The sequence below is a fragment of the Ornithorhynchus anatinus genome, chromosome 21 (genome assembly GCF_004115215.2).
Source record: "Ornithorhynchus anatinus isolate Pmale09 chromosome 21, mOrnAna1.pri.v4, whole genome shotgun sequence".
NCBI lineage: Eukaryota > Metazoa > Chordata > Mammalia > Monotremata > Ornithorhynchidae > Ornithorhynchus > Ornithorhynchus anatinus.
In genome coordinates, this window is record NC_041748.1 from 21,978,983 (window position 1) to 21,993,491 (window position 14,509).

A 14,509-nucleotide genomic window follows, 5' to 3' on the forward strand; every position below is an offset into this window, starting at 1 on the left:
ATGAAAGCCAACGGCTCCCCAGGGGCCCCTCCTCCGGCCAACAGCCCGCCTCCGCGGTGGCCACAGTCGGGATGTCGGGCTCCTGCCGCCAACACCCTGAGAAAAGCCGGGAGCTCGTGCCCTTCCTGTACCAGAACCCCACCTCACCTGCCGGGACCCCCCCACTCACCCAGTCCAAGAGTACCGGCCACCGACAGCCCCGACGGCACGGGGGCGAGGTGGTGAATCGACCGGTTGGGGGACGGGCACTTAGTCCAGCGGTTAGAACAGTGCCCGATCCTTAGAACACCGCTCCGGTGCTCGGGACAGCGCTCGACGGTAAGGCAGCGCTGACCAAATACCGCTTTCGCTGTTGCAGTGAGCACACAGAGCAGACGCTCGGTAAATACCATGGATTGACAAGAGTAGAGGGGAGGGGAGGGACACCCCAAAAAGGACCACCGGGCACGTGGGCAGAGGAGGCGGGCACCTCCGTGTCCCGCTCCGGTGGGGACCGCCGGGGCTAGTCGCTTCACGTGGCCGGCATCTGGCTCGGAGGAGAGGCGCCGTGCCGGGCCTCCCCTCGGATCGTCCCTCCCTTCCAACGCCTTTCCAACTCTACCCCACCCGGGGCCTATCCAAACCCCGGCTGCTTCTCCGGCAGGCTCGGTCAATCCTCCGGTCCCCGTGAGGGCGGCCACCCGGTCCGAGGCGGAGGCCGCCCCCTCCTCCCGGGGACCGACGGGAAGGGGCGGAAAATGCTCTGGCCTTCTTTCTGCCGGTCGCTGCCCCTCCCGTGCACCATCGTTGATGACGAGGGCTGGCCTTGGACCCGTTCGCCCCCCACATTCCGACAGAAGGCAGGCTAGGCCACGCTCACGCGCTCCCCCCCAACCCCGACTGGTGAAAGGTGAAGGGAGGGGGCGGGGGTGGGGGGTAGAGTTAGTCGGGGGCAGGGTGCGAGGGGGAGTTAGCGGAGAGCAGGCGGACCCAGGCAGGGGCTGTCGGGAATGCTCACCCCGGCTCCTCCGCGCCGTCGGAGCCCCTGCGAGGAGGGAGGAGAAGAGCCTCAGGGATCGGGGGGACGGGAGGGCGGGCGGAGGGCACGCGGCGGGGCTCGGGACGGAGTTGGGGTCGTGGGGTCCCCCGCCGGTGGGGCTGCCGGCCGACCAGGCGACCGCCGGCCCTGAAGGTGGGCTCTAAGATTCCGGGCACGGCGCCACACCCCGGCCGACTACCACCGCCTGGAAGGAAGCCTCCGCAGCCCCTGCCCCCTTCGGCCCCGGGTCGAACCAGGAGCGTCTACCAGCCGGGCCGGTGGGGGGAAGAGCCGGCCCGGGGGGCTCCCCGTGAGGGGAGACGGCGTGACCCGGGCGACTCTGCGGGGACACGGGCGCTCCCTCCCTCCCCGTTCTGGGGGGCCACGCCGACGGATCGGGTAAGGCTCGGGGGGCGGGGGCGTCCGGGCCGGGCCCAGCAGCCGAGGGGCCGGGAGAAGCGTGGCATCGGCTGGGGTGCGGTTTGAGGCACCAAACCCCAAAGGGGTCTGAACGGCGGGCCCCGGCCCCCGGGGCAGGCTGGGAGCGGAGGTGGGAGAGGGGGCGGCCCCAGAGCAATAGTCAGGGACGGGGCTGGTGGGGCCGGCAGCTGGTGGAGAAGGAAATCGTCCCGCTCGGCTTGCTTCTTTCCAAATTGGCAAGGGCCGTTTCATGAGCTCCCCACCCCGCTCTGCCCCCGCCCCTGAAAAAGGCAAGCAGCCCGAGTGGAGATGAAGGGAACGAGCGAATGGACGAGCCGATCGCCGAATGGAGGTGGGGGAGGAGGGAAGGCAGAAGGAGGAGAAGAGATGAAGGGGGAGAGAGGAGGGAGGAGGAGGTAGAGCGGCCTCGGACCCTGGGCCCCCGACTTGGCCCCAGCTGCCCCCTCCCACGCCCTAACGCCCGGCTCGTCTGCCCCGCGGCCCCCGGCCAAAAGCCCAGAGCCGGGTTCCAGCGCCCGCCTGCTCCTCCCCGGCGCCCACGGACCCAACCGGACCCGACCGACCCGCAAGGACTCGGGGGCGACTCCGCAGACGGCAGGTAAGACAGATGGGGCCGGGACCCCGTGCCCGAGCGGACCGAGGCCGGGACTGGGCAGTGCCAACCAAGGGGCCGGGGTGGCTGGGGGACCCGGCCCGCTCCCTCCCCGGCCCGCCGGCCCGGCCGGTGTTACCTGCAGTGATGCTTCCTGCTGGCCAGCCAGAAGGCCCCGTCGCAGCCGTAGCAGTGGGCCGCCAGGTGGTCCGGGAGCCAGCGGGTCACCTGAAACGGACACAAACGCGCGCACACACACACACACACAAACGACCCCTCCCAGGTCGGCCCGGTCGGCCCGGGTCGGGTCCGAGGATCCGGGGCCCGGGATCCGATGAGGGGACGGCCGTGGCGGGGGGCGGGGAGCCCCGCCGTCCGGACGGAGGGGCGGCGGGGGACTGGCCGCCGGCCCCCCCGTGCGCGAGAGCGGCTCCTCCGGCAGCTCCTCGCCTTCCCGCCCGGGCGGACCCGGTGCCCGCGGGCGGGAGGCGCCGCCGGGGTCACGGGGCAGGGGGCGGTAGCGGGGGTGGGGGCGACCCTCCCGGGAGAGAGTGCGTCTTTACCTCCGTGTCCTGTTTATCCACCTGCTCCCAGCTGGCTTCAGAGAAAATCTCGGGGCCGCAGTGAGACAGGCAGTTCGGATCCAGATTGCTCTCCAGGTCGGGCATCGGAGTCTGTTGGCAAACACACGCGGCTGAACGGCGGGCGCGGGCGAGGGGGCGCTTAGGGAAGGCGGAGGGCGGCCGGGGGGCCCGGAGGCCTCTCGGCGAGGGTTTCGGGGCTGCCGGGGGTGGGGGGTTTCGGAACGAGGTGCTCTAGGGGCACCCGGAGAGGGAGGGCCTGGGGTAAGGGGGCAAGGGAAGGGGCGAAGGGATGCCGAGGCCATCGCCGCCTCCCCCGGGGGCGAGAGCGCCCCCCTCTCCAGAAGGGGACCCGTGCCAGGGGACGGGCCCGCCCGGGCTCGCCCAGCGCGGAGGGGGAGCCCCCCGCCCCTCCCCGGAGGGGACGGGCAGCGGCCGCTCACCACGGCGTCGGCGAAGTGGCCGTTGCAGCGCAGCGGGCCGTTGAGGCAGCGGCTCTCCAGCCGGCTCCGCAGCTCCTGCACCTGCTTCCTCAGGGCGTCCACCTCGTGCTGGTGGCCCGACTCCATCTGGCGCAGGCGCTGCTGGATGACGTCGGCGTAGACCGGCGTCCCGTCGTCGTCCAGGTGGCTGCGGCTCGGCTGGTCCGGGCTGCCGGCGGCGGGAGGCCTCCAGGGCCCGCCGGGGGCCCGCTTGGCCCGCGAGTTCCGCCGGGGGAGCCGGGCGGGCTCGGAGCCGGAGACCCCCTTCGGCCTCCCGCCGGCTCCGTTCGGGCGGTGCCCGTCGGGGGCCGGGGCGGCCCCGGGCCCCGCGGGCTTCTCCGGGGCCTCGTCCTCGGGATCCGCGGGGGGCTCCTCCGGGGCCTCGTTCTCGGCCGCCGGCTCCCCGTTGCAGACGGTCTCCTGGCTCCGGTCGGCCGAGGCGCGGCGGGAAGGCACTGAGCCGTGGGGGCCGTGGGCGGGGCCGCCGCCGCCGCCGGGAGTCCTGTGCCCTCTGGTCCCCGGCCCGGGCCTGCCGGCCAGGCTCTCCCTGTTGGGCCGGGGGGCGAGTCCCTCGTCCTGGCCGTCCGGCAGGTGGGGCCCGGGAGGGGGCCTGGGGGAAGGCCCCCCGGGGCCCCGTTCGGGCCCAGCCTCGCGCTCGGGTGGCTCTTCGGCGGGGCCGGCCGCGCTCGGGGGTCCCGTGGCAAGCGGCGGGGGGCCGCCCGGCTGGGGCTCGGGATCCGGCGGCCTCCGGCCGGGGCCGGCCTCGCCGGGGGCGGGACGTTCCGGGGGGGTGGCCGCCGGCCCCGCCTCCCGAGGGGCCCCCTCGGTCCCGCTGCCCGGGGCGGGGGACCGGGCCCGTTGCTCTTGGAGCGCAGAGGTGTCCCGCGGGGGCCGGAGGCCGGGCGGAGCTTCGGCGGCAGGCGGGGCCTCCCCGGCCAGGCCGGTCTGCCTGCTCTGGGGGGCGTCCCTCTGGTCCTCCCGGCCCGCCGCCGGGCGGGCCTCCTCCCGCGGGCCGGTCCCCTCGGGCCCGCCGTCCTCCTTGGTGGCCTCCTGCAGGATGTTCTCCATCTGCCCCTCGGCCACCCCGGCGGCCACGGACAGCTCGGCCCCGGGCAGCGTCCGGCCCGGTCGGCCGGGGCCGTCGCCGGCCCAGGGGTCCTCCCCGGCGGGGCCCAGCCCGCTCAGCTCCAGGGACCGGCGGTGCTCCTGCCACTTCTCGTTCAGGCTCGGGTCGCTGCTGCGGCGGGCGGCCGGGGCCGGGTGGCTGTCGCAGGCCGTCGTCAGGTTGTCAAACGACCGTGTCTTCGGGAGCCTGCGGGGGACAGAGAGGGAGGGCCCGTGTCGGTCCCCCGCGGACGCTCGCCCGACCGGGATCCGACCAGGATCGCCGCGGGGAGCCGGTGGGCGCCCGGGGCCCGAGGCGGGAACGCGGCGAGGTGCCGGCGGCCTGGGCCGACTCTGGCCCCCTCCACTCTCTTGCAGGAGTCTCTGCTGGCCAGGAAGCGTTCAAGACAGTGCTTCGCACGCGGTAAGCGCTCAATAAATACGACAGAATGAATGAATGAAGTCCGCCGTGGGGGCCGCGGGGCCGGAGGCCGCTCTAGCGAACGCCTCCGCAGTGGCACCGCCGGCCCGTTCCTCGTTTGGAATTTCATCCGGCTAGGTAACGTGCCCCAGAGGGGCCGCTGACATCCCGTGCTGAGGGGGAGGACTGGGGTGTTGGGGGACATCGGGGTGGGGGTGGGGGGGTCTCCCCTATTTCCCAAATCTTTTTTGATCGCACCATCCAGCCACCGCCCCGTCACCCCCTGCTCCTGCCGCAACTCTTCGGATGGATAAGAGACATCCCCGCTTCTCCGCTCCCTTTCCTCCAACTTCCTCCTTGACCCCCCTGGCGACCCGGCTCCACCGTCCGCTTCACTCACTTCCCCGAGCCTGTCCTCTCCAAGGTCACCGACGACCCCCACCTCACCGAATCCAACGGCCTCTACTCCATCCTAATCCTCTTGGACTCCTCGGCCGCCTGCGACCCCGTGTTCCGCCCCTCTCTCCCGGAGGCGACGCCTCTAACCTTAGTTTCTCTGACACCTGTCCTCTCCTGGCTCTCCTCCTACCTTGCCCGGCCGCTCCTCCTCCACCTCCTCCGCCGGCTCTTCCTCTGCCTCTTAATCCCTAACTCGGGATGCCCGATGAGGCTCAATTCTGGGCCCAGCATGAAGTAGTGGCATGGAACGTGGGCCTGGAAGCCTGAAGGTTATGGGTTCTAATCTCGGCTCTGCCACTCGTCTGCTGTGTGACCTAGGGCAAGTCACTGTATTTCTCTGTGCCTCAGTTACCTCATCTGTAAAATGGGGATCGAGACTTGTGAGCCCCTCATGGGACAGGGACCGTGTCTGTCCCGATTTGCTTCGATCTTACCCCAGCGCTTAGTACGGTGGGGTCTGGCACATAGTTAAGCGCTTAACAAATACCACAATTATCAGTATTATTATTCTCAACCTTCGTCACTATAGCTTCCCTCTCTTACATCCCCCAACCCATAAGGGATTTTAGTGACTGCCTCTTCCTCTAACGCTAGACGGTCAGCCCCGTGAGGGTCGGGATCGTGCCTGAAAACTCCACGGGACTCTCCCCGGCGCTTAGTTCAGCGCCCCGCATAGCGTTCACCTAACGGTGGGCGACTACTCGGAAGGGCCCACTAAGAACAGAAATGGGCGCGTGGGGTCACCGGGACCCGAAGGACCCTGGTGGGCAGCCAAGGGAGGACCGGGGTACATTTCCCGTTCGCTGTCTGCCAATCACGCCCGTAAGCTTCCCCAGGAGGAAGAACTGGGGGATGCCCTTCCTTCCCGGTCCCTGCCCTCGGGAAGTTTACACAACTCCCCTCCCCTCCCCGCGAACCGGTCCGCCAGGGTCCTCCGGTGGGCTCGGGGGCCGCCGGCCTTCCCGGCCGTGGATCTGGGAGAGGAAGGACCCACCTGCCGCCGAGAGGCTGCTCGTCGGTACCGGGGCCCGGGCCGGGGTAGGGGGCCCCGCTGTCCTCCGCGGGGGTGGACGGGGACGAGCAGGGCAGGTACACCGCGCTCCAGACCATCAAATTGCGCACGTGGCACACGGGGTACAGCACCTGCACACGGAGACGGAGAGGGTTTCACCGGTCGGGGGCGCTCCCGGGGAGACCCTCCCCGCCCCCGCCGCTGTTCTCAGGGGCCCCCCGGGAGGGCCTGGCTCTACCTCGACGAGGTGGGAAGCACAGGCGGGGTTTTTCAGGATTTCGGGGAAGCCATCGTGGTGGAAGAGCGATTTGGACCAGAGAACGGGGATGCTCTTTAACCCGGATCATTTTTTTGGAAATTAGGGATAAACCGGAAATTCCGTCAGGCTCTTCTAGATATTTTCACAGCTCGAACGGGAGCTGCTGAATGCCGCCGTGGCCAATTTAAGCCCCTTGGCCCTGGGGAGAGCTGAATGACAAGGACTCCCCTTCTCCCAAAAAACACACCCTCCCTCGCTCTCCCCCTCCCGATTCCAGCTAAAGAAACCTCTTGGGTTCCACATCAAAGCCCCACGTAGCCAGGGGTCGGCGGCAACATTATGAACCCCGGGGCCCAGGAATTTCGGTAGAGCCCACCGGAGAGGGCTCAAGAGCAGGATGGAAGATGGGGGGGGAAGGGGGAGCTCGCGGTGGGGAGGGAGAGGCTCGGAGGGGACGGGGCGCAGAAGCCCAGCCCAGGGGACGGGGCAGAGTGAGGGGCTTGGACACAGGTCGAACGCCTCTGACAAGGCGACTGGTGTTTCACCTCCCATCTCCCCAGCACGAGCTTCGAAGCCTCCCCGCCGGAAACGGCCGCGCTGGCCGGAGCTGGGCTCTGAGGAAGGGAGAGGCGGCCCCTGGCCCGGGGCTCCGCCCTCCGCCCGGCCTGGGGTCTCGTGCCCCGCCCGAGGCCAGACGCCCCCAAGGCCAGACCCCCGCCGAGGCCAGGCCCGAGCGGTACGTACGGTTTCCGACTGGGAGGAGTAGAGCAGGTTTTTGAAGGCTTTGTTGGCCGCCCGCAGCAGAGACCAGACGGAGCAGGTGCGCTCCTGAGTGTGCTTCTCCCCTCGCTCCTTGGCGTTGTTGCCCAGGAATGTCCCAAAGAGGCAGGAGTAGGTATGCTGCACCAACTTCACCTGTGGGGACGCCCGAGGGGGCCAGGGTCAGAATCCGAGGCGGACCCGACGGGTGGTCTGGGGCTCCGGGGGAGAAGGCGGCCGCTCCACCGTGTCCCAGGAGACAACCAACCGGACTACGCCCGCAGAGCGTGTTGGGCTTCCAGGGGGTAATTACTCTCCCCTCCTTCTTCCTCAAGGCCTAGGAGTCACCGCCGGACCCCGCGGCGTCCACCTGACTTCCTGGGACAGGCGAGAGAAGGGGCAGGCCTTCCGCACGGCCCGCTTGAGAAGACCCAAGTGCCCCCACCCCGACCCCGGGGGATTGGCTGGGGAGCGGGTAGGGCCGCGAGCCGGAACTCACGAGGAACGCTTCGTTGAACTCGAAGGAGCAAGGGAACTGCCGCTGGAGCTGGTGGACGCAGTCCAGCCACTGCAGGAACACCGGGCAGCGCTCATTCAGGTCGTCCGAGTTCTCCCCGTGGCCGCAGCGATCGGCGAACTTGTGGCCGAAGTCCAGCCACTCCATCTCCACCAGCACTTGGAAACCCTGTGGGCGACACCGAGGGCGCTACGTCAAGCCGCGGTGCTTCCCCGATGTTTTCCTGGGGTGGGGACCTGGGATTTTCCCGGTGTTCCCTCCGGAAGCCTCTGAGCTCTGGACCCTTCCAAGCCTTTCTGCTTCCAAGTAGGCTCCTCGGACACTTGGACAAGGTGCTCTTCGGTACTCCAGCCAACAGGACGGGGATGGATATGTGGATGCTCCAAATTCATACGTCCCCCCACTGACAGAGCACCTCGTCTTCTCTCTCACACACCTCACGGTAAGCTCATTATGGGCAGGGAACCTGTCTGATAATTCTATTGTGTTGTAATCTCCCAAGTGCTCAGTACAGTGCTCTGCACGTAGTAAGTGCTCAATCAATACCATCGATTGATTGCCTGATTGACCTAGGATAAAGAGGAACGTGTAGCCACGACCCAACCGTTCCCCAGCTAATTTGTGGGCCGTATTGACGGTCAGTGCTGGTTTTTTGAGTTTGTTTGGGGTTTTTTTTACGGTATTTGTGAGCTCCTACTATGGGTCAAGCGCTTTCCTAAGGGCTGGGTAGATGAAAGCTAATCAGGCTGGATACAGGTCCTATCCCACATGGGCTTCACCGTCTAAATAGGAGAGAGAACGGGGATCCAATCCCCCCGTGGCAGGTGAAGAAACTGAGGCCGAGAGAAGTGAAGTGACTTGTCCAAAGTCCCAGAGCGGGCAAGTGGTGGAGTGGGCAGTAGAAGCCAGGTCCTACGGCTTCTAGACCCAGGCTTTATCCATCAGGCCAAACCGCCTTCCTAAGATGCCGGCTCTCCCCACCATCAGAGGAGCAGCGTGGTCTAATGGATAAAGAGGGCCTGGGAGTCACTAGGTCACGGATTCTAATACCAGCTCCGTCACTTGTCTGCTGCGTGACCTTGGGCGAATCACTTTACCTCCCTGTGCCTCCTTTACCTCCTCTGTAAAATAGGAACTGAGACTGCGAGCCCCATGTGGGACAGGGACTGTTGTCCAGCCCGATCGGCTTGTATCCACTCCGGCGCTTGGTAAAGTGCCTGGCGCACGGCAAGCGCTTAGCAAATACCGCAGTTACTATCATTATCATCCCAGGGTCGCCCCCGGCCCCAGCCGGCCTCCTCGGGGGACGCACCTCGATGGTCCGGTAGTAGGGGTCCAGGAGCAGCTTGGCCAGGGCCACGATCTGCGGGGTGCGGTCCCAGCCGTCCGAGCAGTGGACCAGGACCGGCCGCTGGTCTCTGTCCACCGCGTGCACGACCAGCAGCGCCGACTTCAGGAGCACCGACAGGTGCTGGAGCCACTTGGTGCTTTCCAGAGCCGACAGCCAACTGAAAGCGGACCGAGAGCGGGATGGCTGACCAGCACCTCGGGACCGCTGCCCAACGCAAGAGCCCGGATATCTCCCGACCGCTCCTTCCAGACATGTGTCTTGTCCTCGTCCCCTCCGACCCCGAGCCCACGTCCCGTCTCGGGCCTGGAACACCCTCCCTCCTCATATCCGACAGACAGTGACTCTCCCCTCCCCTTCGAAGCCTGACTGAAGGCACATCTCCTCCGAGAGGCCTTCGCTGACTAAGCCCGGCAAACAGGCCCCTTCCCGCTCGGGCCCGGCGGGGGCCGCGCGGTGAACGTGAAGCGGCAGAGTCTTACTTTCCCGGATCGGGCATCTGCGAACACAGCAACCGCAGGGACTGGAAGCTTTTCCGGATGGAGTGGATGTTGGCCATGCCCATGAACACCACCTCGCAGTTCGGGTAATACTCTGGAGACAATCCCAGTGAAGACAACATCAACGCGCACCACTGGAAATCTCCCCGGCCCCAGTGGGAGAACAGACTACTCTCCCGCCCGCCCGCCCACTAAAAGAGCAGCAGACAGGGCAGCCGGCGGCTAATGAGACAGGGTAGCTTGGCCCCCCGGCGTGGCTCCCTGGTCCGGGAGGAGGCCCAACGCTTGAGCTTCCGGGTGGTGTGGCGGGGACGCCGCGTCAGAATGGCCAGAGGAGCTACGTTCGTGGAAATGGGAGGCTGGGTGTATCGGGTTTGCGTCTGGGGGGCCTGGAGGGGCCCAAAAGCCTGTCACGCCTCTGGGATTTAAAAGTTCCCAGTTGGGACCAACAGCGCTTTTCTTCTTTCTCTCTTCTCCCCCAAGAAGCCTTTCCTAAGCCCTCCTCTCCTCTTCTCCCACTCCCTTCTGCGCCGCTCTTACCCCTTCATTTATCCTCTCTCCCTTCCCCACAGCACATATGCATACATCTGTAATTTATTCAATCTATTTATATTAATGTCTGTGCCCCCTCCCCCCCCAGACTTTGAGGTCATTGTGGGCAGGAAGGTGACTGTTTGTTGTTGTTTTGTACTCTCTCGCGCACAGTAAGTGCTCAATGAATACGACTGGTGGAACGAATGAATTCCTGGACTCTTGCCTCACCTCGGGAGGGGGGTGGAGGGGGGAATGCTTCCCGACCCCCACGGACAGCAGACCTGAAAGGGAACTGGCTCCCCCAGCCCGGCCCCCGATGGACCACCCCCGCTCCCTGGGCTGGCACGGAGGGCGGGCCGGGCTGGGGCCGGAGCCAGGACGAGAACAGTGGGGATGTTATAGGTCGGGACAGAGGTGCTTTGGTGGGTATAGCTGTTTACTGTTCCAGTTTCCACCACGGGAGTTTGACGGAGAAGCAGCTTTCTGGGTAGGCAACCTTCTGGGAAGCGGGGGGCCGGGGAAGGGGGTCACCCCCTCTCCCCGCTTCCCAGAGGCAAAACAGACTGACGACAAGCATTCAAAGGCTAACGAATCCAATCATGGCTGGCCCCTGCTAAGAGAAGGGCTGGGGGGAGAAAAGTCCTCTTGTCCTTTCATGACTGCCCGAGAATTAGCCCTCTGAAGGGAGGAGCACGATTAGCAACGGGCGGATCATGGGATGGAGGACGGTTGAGGCGTTTTTTGGAGAGGCGTTTGAAGAGCCCGGGCCTGGGAGTCTAAAGGTCCTGGGTTCTAGTCCCGGCTCTGCTACTCGTCTGTTGTGTGACCCTGCGCAAGTCGCTTCACTTCTCTGGGTCTCAGTTACCTCATCTGTACAACGGGGATTAAGACGGTGAGCCCCATGTGGGACAGGGACCGTGCCCAACCTGAATACCTTGCATCTACTCCAGTGCTTAGAACAGTACCTGGCACATAGTGAGAGCCTAACAAACACCATAAAAAAATTAGCTTGTGTCTACCCCAGTGCTTGGTAAAGTCCCTGGCACACAGTTAAGTGTCTAATAATACCATTCCAAAAAAAAAAAAGAGCCCAGGACGTGGGACTCAGTGGACCAAGGTCCTCATCTAGGCTCTGCCGCTGGCTTGCCTTGTCACCCTGGGTAGGTCACTTACCTTTTCGGTGCGTCTGTTCATGCCTCTGTAAAACGGGGATTCCCTCTGATTCTGACTGTGAGCCCCGCGCGTCTTCTACCTACCCCAGGGCTTAGGCCAGCACGAGACACGCGGGAAGCGCCGGACAAATGAGCGCCCGCGGTCACAGGGCAGCGGGAACGGTGCCCGGCCAGGGACCCCCACCGCCGCCACTCACCCGGGCACTCACAGCCTCCGCCTTTGGCTCTGTTGGCCACGGCGGCGGCGTAGGAACGCGCGTCCAGGATTAAAAGCTTCTGGGGCTGGATGGCCAGGCTCCCGGCTCCCGAAGCGTTCGACAGGGAAGAATCTGGGGGAAGGGAGCGAGAGGCCGTCAGTCGAGGGGCCGCACCCCCCGCCCGGCTCCCTCCCGGGCCCGGTGCCCGCGGCCGGGGGCGTCGGTTGTTCCCCGGCGGGGCCCGTACCGAACTCCGCGTCCGAGAGGTCTCCGTTGGCGAAGTCCCTGGGGCAGCTGCCGTTGGCCAGTCTGCCCTGGCCCGAGCAGGAGTCGGAAGCGCAGGCCCTGGCCACCGACTGCACGAGGTGCTCGTCGTCTGCATTCCTCCAGCCCCACCAGCTGACCTCGGGCTGGCCGCAGCGGGCTATGACCGCCCCGTTGTTCTGATGCCTGGAACGAGGGGAGAGACGGGTCGGCTGGAGGCGCACCCTCGCTCGCAAAAGCCCGGGGGATTTCACTAGCTGTTTGAACTTCTCTCGGGGCTGACCAACTGCTCAGGGAAAACGGTCCCTCCCACGGAGCCATTCTTCCCGAGCCCGGCTCCTCGGTTGGATCGTTTGGAGGAGAGGGGCTCGGTGAGCTGAATTCTGGAAGCATGGGCCCAAGGCACCTACGCCGCCTCGACGTGCCCCTTCTCTGAACACAGAGAGATGCAGGGACGGGTCTGCTCTGGCCGGCCGGGCAGTTTCTCCAGGAACCGTCCATCCCTCGCGATCCTGCGGGTTTTCCCCTTCCGGGAGAGGAAGGAGGAACGCAGGGAGGACGGGCGCTGCGCATCCCCACAGAGCTGCCCTTCCCTGATCTCCTGTGGAAACGCCACTCTCCTCCGGGGGCCCGACTGCCCCACGCCGGCTCGGCTCACGGCCACAGGCTTGTCAAGCTATAGACTTTCAGTTCGTTGCGGGCGGGGAATGGGCCTTCGTTGTTCTGTCGTCCTCGCCCGGGCGCTTAGTATACTGCTCTGCACAGAGTAAGCGCCCAACAAATACTAGTGAATTAATGAACGGAATGAGCTCGAGGGCTGTTTCCTGTTTCCTAGGGTAGTTTCCAGACAGGACTGCCGGGTGGCACTCTCTGGCTTTCGTGGCCCTTTTCCAGAACACCGGAAAAGGCTTCAAATTCGCCTAAAATTCCACCTCAGAGACTTAAATACGCCACACTTCATCTGCAGGGCTAGCAGGGTTGACCCTGGCCTCAGTTGCAACTGCATGGAAAATAGTTTCTTGGAAAGCAGACGCAAATGTAAGCCATTAGCATCGAAAGCCTCTGCTGATTAAGTTCTATTACACAGTCTCCCGAACACTCAGTACGGTGCTCTGCTCTTTGGGAGTGCTCGGCAAATCCCACCGACTGATTGGCTCTTGCCTCTTATTCACCCCACTCTCGGCCTCACATTCAGCATGTACGTAACCTGTAATTTATTTTGGTGTCCTTCTCCCCCTCTAGACCGGAAGCTCCTTGGGGGCACGGAACACGTCTATCAAATCTGCTACGCTGGACTCTCCCAAGAGCTCGGTACGGTGCTCTGCACACAGTAAACGCTTGATAAATGCTCATCGTGGGCAGGGATGGTGTCTGCTAATTCTACTCTATTGTTCTCTCCCAAGAACTCAGTACAGTGTTTTGCATATAGTACGTACCCGATAAATACCAATCGCGATTGAGGAGAGGAAAATGCTTCCGTCCCTTTTAATATACGGCAGCGGAAAATATAATAATAATGGTAATTAAGTGCTTACTACGTGCCAGGCAAGTAAGTGAGGTGATTGAACAGAATGTCCACCAAGGGGGAAAAAAATGCCCCTCACCATCTGGCCCATTATCTCCCATCATTACGGCTCAAAACGGAAGGAGGATCCAGCTCGCGACTACGTGTTTCCACTGCGCCATTCGGATAGAAAGTGGGCAGACGGCAGGGTGAGCGGCCACGGAGACGTGGCCGAAGGGCGATTCGGTGTCCGCGTGGACCTCGGTCGGTTTCCTCTCCACCCCTGTGGAACTGTGGAGGCTCCAGGTTTGTGCTGCCATCTCTTTACGGGGAACGGGGCCCCTAAAGAGCTGTCAGATCAGGTCCCCGCGGAGGCCGCCGAGAAGACAGGGTTTCCTCGCTCAGAAACCCCACCCGGCCTGTTTAGGCCACGCTGAAGCCTTGTGACTGTTTCGCACGCCCCCTTCCCCATGGGGAACCGTTTCCAATGAGACGCGGTGTGTCCTAGCGGACAGAGCCCGGGCCTGGGAGTCAGAAGGTCATGGGTTCTAATCCCAGCTCCGCCGCTGCGTGACCTTGGGAGAGTCACTTTACTTCTCTGGGTCTAGGGTACCTCATCTGGAAAAGGGGGATCGAGACTGTGAACCCCAAGGAGGACTCGGACTGCGTCCAACCTGATTATCCTGTACCTGCCCCAGAACTTAGTAGAGTGCTTGGCACACGGTAAGCGTCTAACAGTGACCATTCAAAAAAGCAAGATAAAAACTGATGCGTTGCACTCTCCCAAACCCTTAGTACAGTGCTCTGCACACAGTAAGCGCTCAATACCACTGATTAGGTGACTGACTGAGCTACTGTTATGAGTCCACCCCTTTACTCAGACAATGAGAGAGCCTGACGCATGCCGTTCGATAGCTCTCTAGCTCTCCTTCGGCATCCCGAACGAAATTGGCGGTCGGGGTCCAGCGGAAGGGACGATTCCTTTGGATGTGTTTTGGGGGCTTCCTTTTCCCTTGGAGTGGCTCCGCTGATGCGTGGGAGGGGCAGAACTTTAGGCGATGCCTCCTGGAAAGGTGGCACAGATGGCATTCGATTAGAAATGGCATCCGGGCGCCTGCCCTTCGGGGACTCTGCTGCTTTGGGGGAGAGGTGAAACTGCTTCCAAGAAAATGAACAGCGAGCCGCATGTCTTCGCTGAGAGGACGCTGTGCTTCATTCGTTCATATTTATCGAGTGCTTACTATGGGCAGAGCACTGTTCTAAGTGCTTGGAAAGTACAATACGGCCGTGAAGAGAGACGATCCCGGCCCACGACGGGCTTACGGTCTAGAGGGGCTGTGCCCGT

General features: G+C 64.4%; 1 protein-coding gene across 6 annotated transcripts in view; it reads right to left on the reverse strand.

The window, feature by feature from the left end:
• The window catches only part of MTMR3 (myotubularin related protein 3), a 97,031-nt gene that overhangs the window by 1,208 nt on the left and 81,314 nt on the right, over positions 1-14,509 (reverse strand). For 4 of the 6 annotated variants that reach the window (XM_029049491.2, XM_029049494.2, XM_029049490.2 and 1 more), the window contains 11 exons: positions 11,644-11,846; positions 11,397-11,528; positions 9,476-9,587; positions 8,958-9,153; positions 7,628-7,813; positions 7,114-7,284; positions 6,093-6,241; positions 3,076-4,426; positions 2,615-2,725; positions 2,191-2,279; positions 998-1,024 (listed from right to left, as the gene is read on the reverse strand). In XM_029049491.2, the coding sequence (XP_028905324.1) occupies positions 998-1,024; positions 2,191-2,279; positions 2,615-2,725; positions 3,076-4,426; positions 6,093-6,241; positions 7,114-7,284; positions 7,628-7,813; positions 8,958-9,153; positions 9,476-9,587; positions 11,397-11,528; positions 11,644-11,846 (2,727 nt within the window). The remainder of the gene's footprint in view (positions 1-997; positions 1,025-2,190; positions 2,280-2,614; positions 2,726-3,075; positions 4,427-6,092; positions 6,242-7,113; positions 7,285-7,627; positions 7,814-8,957; positions 9,154-9,475; positions 9,588-11,396; positions 11,529-11,643; positions 11,847-14,509) is intronic. The other 2 variants (XM_029049495.2, XM_029049493.2) reach the window with 1 other exon arrangement.